At 43.6% G+C, this 14,481-nt stretch overlaps 1 protein-coding gene across 1 annotated transcript in view; it reads right to left on the minus strand.

Annotated features, from left to right (window-relative positions):
• AQR (aquarius intron-binding spliceosomal factor) overlaps nucleotides 1-14,481 on the minus strand; it is a 232,907-nt gene that overhangs the window by 149,211 nt on the left and 69,215 nt on the right. The window contains exons 16-17 of the mRNA XM_075844724.1: nucleotides 8,249-8,390; nucleotides 4,460-4,638 (exon numbers count right to left, since the gene is read on the minus strand). Of these exons, the coding sequence (XP_075700839.1) occupies nucleotides 4,460-4,638; nucleotides 8,249-8,390 (321 nt within the window). The remainder of the gene's footprint in view (nucleotides 1-4,459; nucleotides 4,639-8,248; nucleotides 8,391-14,481) is intronic.

A 14,481-nucleotide genomic window follows, 5' to 3' on the forward strand; every position in this document is an offset into this window, starting at 1 on the left:
CCAGTTGTACTTTTGCAAGCCTCATTTGCATAAATACAAAAATGGTCATAACTTGGCCAAAAATGCTCGTTTAAAAATAAATAAAAACGTTACTGTAATCTACATTGCAGCGCCTATCTGCTGCAATAGCAGATAGGGGTTGCAAAATCTGGTGACAGAGCCTCTTTAATATGTTGAATGAATACTCCCCTCAACCAGGCTTTCATGGCGTCCCATAACACCCCTCGCGGCACTGACTCAGTATTAAAATTGAAATATTCTTTTATCAAGTCCCGTATTTCCCCGCCATCCATCAATCTTAGCCAAAACGCACTTAGCTTCCAATTCCCAGGGTTCCTGGTAGGCCTTACACCCACTTCCAGCGTCACCGCCATCGGAGAGTGGTCTGACAACACCCTCTGTAGGAATTCAATTTGCGCTATGTACGGCACTGCTGAAGCGAAGCATGCTACCAAGTCTATTCGCGAAAGTGACTGAAATGTGGATGATGCACACGAGTACTGCCTCACCCCTGGATGTTTATCTCTCCAAATATCCCTCAGACCCAATTCCTCCATTAATCTTCCAAAGGCAGTCAGGTCTCCCCTTTGCCCTCCCCCTCCCCTATGAAACCTATCCAACCCTTCAGACATAACTGCATTAAAATCCCCCATCACGATTAGCGGTACCTCAGGGCACCTGGAGAGTTTCTCCGTAACTCGTTTAAGTACAATGCTAGAATAAGGCGGAGGGATATACAGCACTACTAGAATACACTCCTAGTGATATATAGTACAGTGCACTCCCACATATCTCCCCTCCTCATCAGAAAAGGACGAATGACAGACAAAGGGAAGACTCCTGTGTATCAGCAAACTCACCCCCCTGGAATAAGTCGTATGAAAGGAGTGAAACCCATGTGCGATCCACACTCTCTGTAATAGGGATACAGATTCTCCAGTCAGATGCGTTTCTTGCAGCCCCACTATCAGGGCATTTTGTTGTTTAACCCAGTTAAAGATTGCCTGTCGTTTCCTAGCTTCCCGTATTCCCCGGACATTCCAGGATAGACATTTAACCGATCCCATCAGGCGCCATATCTTTAAGAAATCTGTTACTACTCCAGCCTGCTCCAGTCAAGATATTAGGCCGTGCGTTCCCTCCCTCCTCCCCCCCCCCCAACAAAACCTCCCCTCCGAAAAGGGTCAGAGCGACATGTACTGTCTCTCCTATCCAGCAGAAACGCACCATAGTGCGAACTTTTAACATGCCCTATGGGCATCTCTCTTTGAACCATTTAACTTTCTCACCGCTTCCAGTGAGCGCTGGCTCCCACTGCTATTCGCATGTATTAAACAATCCCACACAATCAGCAGAATTACAGATACATTAGGTACCCAGTAACAATCCCACAATAACATTGCCGTCAGGTGCGGCCATTCTTGTTAATAGGATACCACCCTGCTGTGTTTCAGACAAGGGTGTTCACACACTTCGGAGAACTGAATAAGAACATATAATATGCTACAGTCCCGTAAACGCCAACATGGCTCCAGACTTCACCGCGCAGGCGGGCTTTCACGCATCTTCTTCTCCAGCCGGTCTCCGCAGCCGTGCCTCATTGCCATCCAGCCATCTTGCAGCCTCTCTAGGGTTCTCAAAGAATGAAGCAGTCCCAAAAGCAACCACCCGCAATTTAGCCGGATACATCATGGAGTACGGTATGGACAAGTTCCTCAGACGTTTCTTTACATCCCAATATTGCAGCCGCTTCTTCTGTACATCCGTGGAGAAATCCGGATAAAAGGATATTTTGGCGCCATTGATGGAGATATCCTGCCGTTCCCTTGCCTTCCTCAGTATCTTATCTCTGTCCTTGTAGTGCAACAGCTTCACTAAGACCGGTCTCGGGGGCCTCCCCGGTGGCCCCGGTCTGGTAGGTACGCTGTGTGCTCTTTCAACAGCATATAAAGGAGACAGCTCTTCCCGGCCAAACTGCTCCAGCAGCCATTTTTCAAAAAACTCATCCGAGTTATTGCCCTCTGTTTTTTCCGGCACTCCGACCAAACCCACGTTGTTTCTGCGTAGCCGATTCTATAAATCATCCGCCTTAGCCTGCAGGGCCACCACCGCCAAGGACTGAGACTGCACATCCCGCCTGAGCTCCGGCAGAACATCTTCCACTTCAGTCACTCTCCCCTCAATAACTGTGGTTCTTTCTGCCACTTTCTGTAAATCATTACGTAACAGCAGAATATCTTCCTTCAGGCTTCCCACCTGCCCGGTCAGCATAGATAAAATTGAGGAGTTTTGCTTCACCGCAGCGAATATATCTGTGAGGGAAGGCTCCTTCACCTGGTCTCTCCTGCTATGCGTTCTGCCTCCATCTTCCTCAACACGCCTGTCCCGTTGCTGACTCCCCAGCTCTTCCTCCTCCTCACTCACCGTGTCCTCTCCCAGCACTGAGTATCTGGAGCCTGAGGCCATGCTGTCTGCCTTCCCACTGCCAGCCACCGGCGTCTTGCCTGCTGCAGATCCGCTCGCACGAGGGGTTCTTGCAAATCTCTCCAGCCTGTCTGCTGCTTCAGACCGCATGTGCCTGCTCCTGCATTCAGTCTCCTCGGCGCCATCTTGTCTTCTCGGCCCTGGACTCGCCGGCGGCGTTTTTTGTTTCTTGGAACGGGTCATTGCAGCTGTATTAAGCGGTACCGACTCCTCCAGCCTCCAGATCGGTGAATATTACCGGGTAATTCAGGGATAATCAGTACTTTCAGGATGGATACAGCAGGAGCTCCAACCACACACGTCCTCTTACATCTGCTGCTAGGCCACGCCCCCCCTTTTACCGTTTTACTTCTATACTAGTCGACTTCACAATGCGATCCTATGATCGCAATTATAATACACTGCAATACTTCTGTATTGCAGTGTATTATGCCTGTCCGTGTAAAACGGATAGGCATCTGCTAGGCCATGCCTCTGGCATGACCTAGCAGGCATACACTACAAGCAGACCTGGGGGCAACCATCGCTGGGTGTCAGTGGGATGAGAGGGAGCAACCACCCTCTCTCCAAAACCACTCAGATTCGGCGCTTGCTATTGAGCGCCACATCTGAAGGGTTAAATAGGTGAGATCGATACGGATATCGATCTAACCCGTTTGAGCAGGGATGCCCCCAGCCCTCAGCTACCTCTGGTAGCTGAGAGCAGGGAGATTTAACGGCTCCTTGCTCTGTTTACTTACTCAGATGCAGCGCCGTAAAAAGGCTACTGCATCGGAATATGCCAGTTAGTGGCCGCCGTAAAAACACTATGGGGCGGTCACTAACAGGTTAAAGAGTACCTAACATTTTAGGGGTCTTTTCGATCATGTTTATGTAAATGAGGAATAACACTATTTCTGGCCATTATGACTTGTATTCTGCATTTTTTAGCAGTTTTCGCCTCTGCAGACACGATCTCGAATTCTCAGTTGTCTTTAAACTAGTGGGTGGAACCTATTGGCCATCATGTCTTCTATACACAGCACACATAGAAGAGGAGAATCCTGCTCTCCTTTCTCTATCACATATATAGAAGCTTCAGAAGCAAGGAGTAGAGTATACCTCAGCAATAAGCAGTGCTGCTGAGAACCCAGCACTGGGGTGAGATATGACTTATCAGGAAGCTGCTGCACGTCGGTCTGTCTTTTTTTTTACTCACTGCTCTCCTCCTCTCTCCAAAGACTTGTATTAGCAGCGTGTCAGTGTCTAACTCTCGACTCCCTCCTCCTGCTCTCCCCTCCATAGTTTTGTATGGGCAGGCAGTGAAAAGACACCCCCCCCCCCCCCACCTTCTGCAGTCCGTCTGTAACCAGGGATGGACTTTACTTGACAACAAGGAGTAGACAGCAGATTACAGGCAGGGAGGCACTTAGTCGAAATAACTTCACAGAATTTGCATGGATAAAACAACTCAATTTTAAACAGCAAGTACATTTCAAAAGTTAAACTATATCAGGTATACTATTAGATCAGAATAAATTGTTTGAAAATTTAATGTCCATTTAAAGAGGACCTTTCACCTGCCCAAAAAACTTCAGTTGACATCTCAGTTAGATTGCAGGCGCCTCGCAGATTCTGATGCTTTCTATTGTTTTCTAGCCCCCACTGTTGCGGAGATATGGAGGCTGTTCGTTCTGGTGTCCGATTTGCAAATGAGGCCTTTGACAGTCAAGTGGGCGGTTACCCCGTATCAACTCACAGGTGTTACACGCCCACTTCACAGTCACAAGCCTTATTTGCATATCGGGTACCAAAACTATTGGCACCGATTTCTCAGCAACAGTTGGGGCTAGAAGAAAAAAAATAAAAAGCGGCAGAATCTGATACGCCTCCAGTCTAACGGAGATGTCAGCTGCAGTTTTTTTGGCAGGTGACAGTTTCTCTTTAAGCTTATTAAAAAAGTTCAAAGAGCTAATTAGTGCTACTTTATCCATACCTTCCCACTCATCTTTTATCTGGTCTCTGACATTCAAGTTGATTGTTACGTCAGCTCGAACTCGAGTTGGCCAATTTTCTCCAATATTTGGCTTGGCCACTTCCACCACTGAAAATGCAACAATGGGCTGGGCCATGCGAGCCCATCCACCAAAAACGACACCACCATATTCAGATTGCCTGCGTGGAAAATTGAGCACAATTACAAACTAAGCGTATACCCTTGGCTTAAAGCGACTCTACAGGGTCCCCTTTACTAAGGCTCATTTGGCCATTTGTGACAATTCCCTGGTGTTCATGTTTTATTTACTGTTGGTTAAAGAGGCTCTGTCACCACATTATAAGTGCCCTGTCTCCTACATAAGGAGATCGGTGCTATAATGTAGGTGACAGAAGTGCTTTATATTTAGTAAAACGATCTATTTTTACCACTTTATTAGCGATTTTAGATTTATGCTAATGAGCTTTCTTAATGCCCAAGTGGGCGTATTTTTACTTTAGACCAAGTGGGCGTTGTACAGGGCGAGTGTATGACGCTGACCAAAGTAAAAATACGCCCACTTGTGCATTAAGCAACTCATTAGCATAAATCTAAAATCGCTAATTAAGTGGTGAAAATAGATTGCTGTTTTTTTTAAATAAAAAGCACTGCTGTCACCTACATTATAGCGCCCACCTCCTTATGTAGGAGATAGGGCACTTATGTGGTGACAGAGCCTCTAACTGCCAAAAGGGAGAGAGAACAGAGAGAGAAAACAGAGAGAGAAAACAGAGAGAGAAAACAGAGAGAGAAGACAGAGAGAGACCCACACACACAAATCGCACGCGCGCTCTCTCTCTCTATATATATATCTATCTATCTATCTACAGTTCAAAAGCAAATGAACACAGCACTCCAACATACTTATATATGAGGCCATGTGCTTGTTACTAGAGGATGAATCAGTTCCCCAAATTGAATGTAGAAAAATCATAGAACAAAGTAACGGCATGAGAGGTTCTGTGACGAACCGAAACGTCGCTAACTTGAGGTGAATAAATCCACCCTATTTCATCTAGTCTGAAGTCCTTAGAAACAGATCAGCAGCACAGGACAATAATTTCTCTCAAACGGGTGCACGTCTCCTAGGTCACAGTCCAAGAGTGACCCCTCAGTCAGAATAGGAAGAAATTGAGACAGCACTCCAAAATATTCAAAAATAAAGATCCTTTTATTCCACGTGTGTGCAACGTTTCAGCTCAGCACTGAGCTGAAACGTTGCACACACGTGGAATAAAAGGATCTTTATTTTGGAATATTTTGGAGTGCGGTATCAATTTCTTCCTACTCTGAAGTCCTGGTGCCGTTACTTTATTTTATGATTTTTCTATATATCGATAGATAGATATCTATCGATAGATATATATATATATATATCTATATAATATATATTTATCTTATCTATTCTATCTATCTATAATCCAAAGTCCAGCAGCACAGGCGGCTTGTGGGTGCAAGCTCCGGGGAACAGACACACATCCTGTTTATATGGAAAGCAAAAATTTAGGTATTCCATAGAATAAAGTGAAAAAATGGGGGGCACTTTATTACCCTCAGTGCAATGTTTCAGCTCTGTCCACTAGAGCCTTTTTCTCAAAATAGATATATATATAGAATTTTTTAGCTCAGTCAGACAAAGTCGCTTTAAATATTAATTCTATTCCTATACAATATTACTAGGGGAAAAAATATTAATACAATTAAAGAATACTCCCCTGTCCTAAAGCTCTGGTTATTAATACAAGAGAAAATACAGCTATGTCACAAGGTATGTATCAATTGAATATCACATTGTTGGAGTAATGTCAGGTCTGGAGGTGGACAAGTATGCCTACTTGCTTAGAATAGCAGATCTGAGCTGTGAAAGTGTAACAGATCAAAAGACAAGGAAAGCTCAGCACCCTGAAATAGTCATGTAATATGACACAGTAGCCATGGCTCATGTTCCAAGAGACATTTCTTCACATTATCCAGGGCCACTGAGGGGGATTTGTACGACTCCGCGCCGGGCAGGGCACAAGTACATGTAATTAACCCTATATTGTTCCAGATTAGGGTATCAAATGCTGAAATTCATTATCATACGCTGTTCTAAGAAGTATGAAAACAGAAATTCACTATAGCCAATCCAGATGCAAAATGTTCTTACACAGTAAAACTGGCTGTGACTTCATACAGCCCTCAAAACATACAATCAACTGCAGTCTGTGCTGACTAGGGACTTAAAGGGGTTTTCCAGGGACACAAATTTTTTCCAGGCCGGCAGTACACGAGCACTGAGGAGTTACATTTATGAGAAGCAAAGAATTCAACGAGGTGGGCATTGAGGAGACTCTGGACCAATAGGGTGCCTCAAACCCGGGTATACCTAAGTCCCGGGTTTGAGGCATCCTATTGGTCCACAGCTTCCTCAATGTCCGCTCCATTCATTCTTCGCTTCTACTTCAATAGCAGCACGATTTTCTATGAGTGTATGCTATTCCTCAGTGCTCGTGCGCTACCCGCCCCGAAAGTTGAGGAATAGGAATAGCATGTACACAAAGAAAATTGTGCTGCTATTAAAGTAGAAGCAACAAATGTACAGAGTGGACATTGAAGAGGCTGTGGACCAATAGGATGCCTCAAACCCCGGGTTTGAGGCATCCTATTGGTCCACAGCCTCCTCAATGTCTGCTCCGTTCATTCTTTGTTTCTGCATCAATATCACAAGCTGCCTGACCCAATGGTTTCTACAATGATGGGGATTACATATATTTAGGGATGACGGGGATCGCCTTAGATATCGGAGGTGCAGGCACGTGATTCTGTGACCGCACTTCAAATAAACCAGGGGGGGCGAGATAAACTAAAAGGGGAAGGGAGAACTAGTGGGGGGCCAAAAGACACAAAGGGGGCAGAATAATTACTAAAGAACAGCCCTGTGTCGTTACGTAGGTCGGTGAGGTATCAACACAGGCCTATGTGTATTCTAACAGTGCACGAGCTTGTGTCGAGAGAAGAGAGAAAAAAAAAAAAAAAAAAGGAAGAGAGATGAAAATCTGAACTTCCGGCAGGGCAAAGGTAGGGACAATAGGAAATAAAGTCTTCAGATTTAATACAGACTCTATATTAGAAACTTTATTCAATATTCACATATCAAAAATGTTGTGTCCCTGGAAAAGCCATTTAACTCTCCTTTTACAGTCAGAGTATCAGTATTGGTCTGTTCATGACTGGCTAACCTGGCAAAGCAGCACTTAGTAGTTATAATCATGTAATCCATCATAATCTCTGCAATGGACACATGTTGTACTAGATTGTATAACTAGGCATAAAGCCATAATCATTCATTATCATCCAGTTCTCACAGGAGGAATCAGAGACACAAGCACATCACCAGACAAACACCCCTCCTGATTTCACATGTGGGGAGCGGGAATAAATAAGAGTTAAACGGGGTGGATGAAGAGCCAAACATTAGCCTAATTTTTTAGGTTTCAGCTTAAATCAATGGGTCTGAGCAGCATTTCATGCATAGAACCTGAATGGCAGTGGTGCTGTGCGGGGAACGCTGTGGCCCCTGCTTTTATTAATTAGTGGGGGTTTAAGTGGTCGGAACCCCAGGCTGAACAAGTGATGGCATATCCCAGCGATACGCCGTCACTCAAAGGCTTTTAACATCAAATCTTTATGGCTGTGGCTAACTTAGTTAGGCAGAATCTACAACAAAAGATGTCCAAAGTAAGGGCCCAGCTTCAACCTGCAGCTTACCAGGGCTTTAACCGGCACACAATGTCTTCAATATCCTGCCGAATCTCATATGTAGACTCCAAGCGGAATAGGTTGAAATTGCGAAGAAGGTAGTCATGTAGAGTCAGAAACTGCAAATTCAACTTTGGCAATGCCAGACAGCCTAAAAAAAGAAAGCAAATTATCAACAGTTCACGCGCGAAAAACATTCTGAATCATTCAAAAAAGCATGGACAGCAAGCACCAGTGTTTTTAGGACGGTTGAAAGTAAAGCTCCAACTTTTGGGCCCTTTAACTTGTATATTAAAGAATTATGTTACAACCGATTGCCTAATATAAACCAATTATTCAAATTGCTGTCTTTACAAGCCGGAGACATTTTAGTAATAGAGGAAAAATCCAGTATTCTGTTAAAGACACTTGGACAGCAGAAGCGGAAAGTTAGAGTTCCCCACTTCTTTACTGCTCTTAACCCCTTCCCGCTCCTGGACGTACTATTAGGTCATGGTAGCTGTATCGTTCGCGCTCCATGACCTAATAGTACGTCTCGGGAGTCACGGCCGTTTCGGCCGTCCTCCCGACACATACAGGAGCTGTGACAGCTGCTGTCTCGTACAGCAGCTGCCGCAGCTCCTACAGCGGGGACCGATCGCTGTGTCCCCGCCGATTAACCCCTTAAAAGCCGCGTTCAATAGAGATCGCGGCTTTTCAGGGGTTAAGCTACCATCGCCGGCCTGATACACGATAGCTATACTGAGCAGCTGTATCTAGCGCTGAATCCTGTATCTGTCAGGTCCGCGCCACTGACGGGTTGTCTCTGATCGAGATGCTAAAGATCACATCTAAGTTCATAACTAGGGAAGGGAGAAGGAGACAGAAGTTGAAGGTAGAAGCTGCTCATCCGGTGGTGTAGTGGTGGCAGGATTATTGCAGGTTGTATTCTTTTATGCAGAAGTGGGCTTTCAGGTTGCCTTTGAAGGTTTGAATTGTGGGAGAGAGTCTGATGTATTGGGGTAATGAGTTTTAGCGAATGGGGGATGCACGGGAGAAATCTTCGAGTCAATTACATGAGGAACAGACAAGAGGAAAGCAACTAAGGTGGTGTTGTGAGGACTGGCGATTACGTGTGAAGAGGTATTGCGAGATTTATGGAGGGGACATGTTGTGGACAGCCTTGTATGTCATTGTTAATATTTTGAACTAAATTAACTGGGCAGCCGAGTTTTGGGTACATGTTTATTCTAATGGAGAGAAGGGAATAAGCCGCTGCTAAACCCCTCTCTCCCATGGATACAAAGGATAGGGCAAGAAATCCAACATTTAACTCAATCCTCGCCCCCAACATCTGCCATCATTGGCGAGTTTGGTTGCGTTTTTTCTAATATTAATGGCCAGCTTTAGCCTATTAATTCTGGTTGATATTGAAGTCAAATGTTACATGGGAACTGCTCTAATATATTAGTAAAAGGGTGGGGCTACATTTAAAAAGGTCAAATTTATCTAAAATGGTCAATATTATTAATAATAATGTTCTTTAACCCCTTCCCGACATTTGCCGTATGGGTACGCCATGGAAAGCATTGACTTCCCGCATTTTGTCGTACCCATACGCCAAATGTTTGGCACCGGCTCAGAAGCTGAGCCGGTGCCATCATCATTGGATCTCAGCTGTATCTTACAGCTGACATCCGACTGTAACGGCGGGGACCGAAATTAGCTTCGATCCCCGCCATTAACCCCTTAAGTGCAGCGCTCAAATGCGAGTGCTGCACTTAAGGTGTTTGCAGCTCATCGGAACCCCAGCAATGAAATTGCCGGGGTTCCGGTGGCTGCAATGGCAACCGGAGGTCTAATACTGGCCTCCCGGTCTGCTTAGCACAGAAACCAGTCAAGATCCTGATCGGCTTCCGTAGCCGCTGGCAAGATGGTGCCGGGTCAGGAGCTGATCCGGCGTCATCAGCGGTGGAAGTCAGCTGTATGTTACAGCTTACATCCACCTGTAACGGCAGGAACCGGAGCTAGCTCCGATCCCTGCCATTAACCCCTTCGATGCAGCAATCGAAAGCGATTGCTGCATCGTAGTGGTTACTAGCAGATCGCCAGCCCTGACAGGCAATCGGGACTGTTGACTGCTGCTATGGCAACAGGAGACACAATGGTCTCCTGCTATGCCATTATGGAAGCCGATTAGGCCCTGCCGGGAGGCGAAGCCTATTCGGCTTGCTGTCAGTGAATAACTGACAGATCTAACACATTGCACTACGTAAGTAGTGCAGTGTATTAGAAAAAAATAAATCTGACAGCTGGACCTTCAAGTCCCCTAGTGGGACTTGAGAAAAAGTGTAAAAAAAAGGTATAAAGAAAAAAGTGAAAACAATAAAAGTTGCAAGTAATAAAATAAGAGTAAAAGGGGGATTGCGTTTTATCAAGTCCTTTTATTACTGAAAAATAATAAACCATACGTATTTGGTATCGCCGCGACTGTAACGACCTGAGGTATCGAAATATTATATTATTTATTGCACGCGGTGAACCGCATAAAAAAAACCGTAAAAAACTTTACCAGAGTTTCTGTTTTTTGGTCACTTTGACCTATAAATATTGGAATAAAAAAAATCATCAAAAAGTCGCACGTATTCCAAAAATGGTACCTATAAAAACTATTGCTTGTCTCACAAAAAACAGCCCTCATACAGCTGCGTCGACAAAAAAATTAAAAAGTTATGCTTCTCACAACTTGGCGACAGAAAAAATACATTATTTTTACAAAAGTGGTTTTATCGTGCAAAAAGTTGCAAAACATAAAAAAGTCCTATAAAATAGGTATCGCCGGAATCGTACTGACCAGCAGAATAAAGTTAACATGTAATTTATAACGCTTGGTGAACGCTGTATAAAAAAACCGACATAAAACTATGCCAGAATTGCGCTTTTTTTGTTTACCTGGCCTCCCAAAAAATAGGGTAAAAGGTGATCAAAAAGTTGCATGTACCCCAAAATGGTACCAATAATAACTACAGCTCGTCCCGCAAAAAAAAGCCCTCATACAACTACGTCTATGAAAAAATAAAATTCGTTATGGCTCCAATAAGTCAGGAAATAAAAAATATGCAGTTGTTTGACGAGGCGATTTATCAAGGACATAAAATTAGGGAACCAGGAAAGGGAGGGCCCAAACATGTCCGCTGGAAGCGAGGGTGCACGTATTATACCAGGACAACACTTTCCCAGCAAAATTCCCCAAACTGCAAAGGTGCGGAGTGTGGACCAAAAGGGGCATAAGAAAGGACGCCATATATCAGTGTGACACCGGCCTGTGCAGAAAGGATTGCTTCACAGCGAAACACACATCTATGGATCATATTGTTTTTTTACCCCATTATTATGCCACCTGACTATGCCCCTGATGTACTCTGCCCAGCTTACATGTACCCCCACATTATAAACGGAAACACCAGCAATACTCAAACAAATCTACTACCAAGCAATATCCGCTCTCCAAAAGCCAAATGGCGCTCCCTCCGCTCTTAACCCTACAGCGTGCCCAAACAGCAGTTTCCTTCCACATATATGGCATCGCCATACCCGGGAGAACCCTTTTAACAATTTTTGGGGTGTGTGTCTCCAGTGTCATAAGCTGGGCATGACATATTTGCCACTGAATGGTATATCTAGGGAAAAATATAAATTTTTAATTTGCACCATCCGCAGCGCATTCATTTATGGAAAAGGCCTGTGGGGTGAAATGCTCACTACACCCCTTAATAAATGCATTGAGGGGTGCAGTTTCGAAATGGGGTCACTTCTCAGGGGTTTCTTATTATTATTTCACATCAGAGCCTCTGCAATTGTTAGGCCTCAATTTCGCATGGTACTCTCTCACTCCTGAGCCTGGTCAAATGTCCAGGCAAAAGATTAGTGCCCCATGTAGGGTGTTTCTAAAAGCGGGAAACACTGCATAATAATTAGAGGGCTGTCTTGTTATGGTGGCACAAGCCGGGCACCACATATTGGCATATCTATGGAAAAAATCCCATTTTCACTCTGCAACATGGAGTGCACACTAATTTCTACAAAACACCTGCGGTGTTAACATGCTCACTACACCACTAGGTTAATGCATTGAGGGGTGTAGTTTCCAAAATGGGGTCACTTCTGGGGGGTTTCCCACAGGCGCCCAGAAACCAATCCAGCAAAATCTGCACTCCAAATGGCGCTCCTTCCCTTCTGAGCCCTGCCGTGCGCCCAAATAGCAGTTTCTGACCACATATATTGCCGTACTCGGGAGAAATTGCTTTACAAATGTTGGGTTCTTTTTTTTCCTTTATTTGTTGAGAAAATGAAAAATTTTGCGCTAAAGCTACGTTTTATTGAAGAAAAGAAGATTGGTTTTATTTTCACTGCCCAATTCTAATAAATTAAATGAAACATCTATGGGGTCTAAATGCTTACTACACCCCTAGATGAATTCCTCAAGAGGTGTAGTTTCCTAAATGGAATCACTTTTTGGGAATTATCATTGTTTTGTCCACTCAGGGGCTTTGCAAATGTGACATGGCCTCCGCAAACTGCTAAATGTGATCTCCAAGCCAAATAGCGCTCTTTCACTTCTAAGCCCCGCCGTGTGTCCAACCAGCTGTTTATGACCACATGTGGGGTATTGTTTTACTCAGTAGAAATTGCTTTACAAATTTTGCGGTGCTTTTTCTCCTTCAGTCCTTGTGGAAATGAGAAAAAAATAGCTAAACCTACATTATCTTTGAAAAAATTTAGATTTTTATATTCCGGGCCTAACTCAATAATTTTTGCAAAAAACCTGTGGGGTCAAAACACTCACTATACCCCTAGATAATTTCCTCAATGGGTGTAGTTTCCAAAATGGGGTCACTTGTGGGGGTTTCCACTGTTTTGTCCCCTCAGGGGCTTTGTAAATGTGACATGGCCTTAGCAAACCATTCCTGCTAAATGTGAACTCCAAAAAACAAATGGTGCTCCATCCCTTTTAAGCCCTGCCGTGTGTCCAAACAGCCAATTATTACCACATGTGGGGTATTGTTTTACACAGGAGAAATTGCTTTACAAATTTGGTGGTGCTTTTTCTCCTTTAGTCCTTGTGGAAATGAGAAAAAAAAATGCTTAACCTACATTTTCTTTGAAAAAATGTAGATATTAATTTTCACGGCCTACTTCCAATAATTTCTGTAAAAAACCTGTGCGGTCAAAATGCTCACTATACCCCTAGATAATTTCCTTGAGGTGTGTAGTTTCCCAAACGGGGTCACTTTTGGGGGATTTCCACTGTTTTGGCACCGCAAGAGCCCTTCAAACCGGACATGGTGCCTAAAATATATTGTAATAAAAATAAGGCCCCAAAATCCACTAGGTGCTCCTTTGCTTCTGAGGCCTGTGCTTCAGTCCAGTAACACGCTACGGCCACATGTGGGATATTTCCTAAAACTGCAGAACCTGGGCAATAAATATTGAGTTGCATTTCTCTGGTTAAACTTTCTGTGTTATAAAGAAAATTGGATTAAAAATTAATTTCTGCAAAAAAATATGAAATTTGTAAATTTCACCTCTACTTTGCTTTAATTCCTGTGAAATGTGTGACGGGTTAAGAAATTTTCTAAATGCTGTTTTGAATACATTGAGGGGTGAAGTTTTTAAAATGGGGTGACGTTTTGGGGGTTTCTAATATATAAGGACCTCAAAGCCACTTCACAACTGAACTGGCCCCTGTAAAAATAGCCTTTTGAAATTTTCTTGAGAATGTGAGAAATTGCTGCTAAAGTTCAACGCCTTGTAACGTCCTAGAAAAATAAAAGGATGATCAAAAAACGATGCCAATCTAATGTAGACATATGGGGGATGTTAATTAGCAACAATTTTGTGTGTTATAACTGCCTGTCTTACAAGCAGATACATTTAAGTTGAGAAAAATGCTAATTTTTGCAATTTTTCGCTAAATTTTGGTGTTTTTCACAATTAAATACTGAAAATATCGAGAAAATTTTGCCAGGAACATAAAGTCCAATGTGTCACAATAAAACAATCTCAGAATAGCTTGGATAGGTAAAAGCATTCCAGAGTTATTACCACATAAAAGTGAAATTTCAGATTTGAAAAATGAGGCTCTGTCAGGAAGGTCAAAAGTGGCTAAAGAGGGAAGGGGTTAATAACAAAAGCAACAGTAATTCTTTAGAACTGAGAAAAGCAGTAGCCATATAAAATAAATGCCAAGTAAAACAACTACA

Source organism: Rhinoderma darwinii, chromosome 12 (assembly GCF_050947455.1).
Source record: "Rhinoderma darwinii isolate aRhiDar2 chromosome 12, aRhiDar2.hap1, whole genome shotgun sequence".
Classification (NCBI taxonomy): Eukaryota; Metazoa; Chordata; class Amphibia; order Anura; family Rhinodermatidae; genus Rhinoderma; species Rhinoderma darwinii.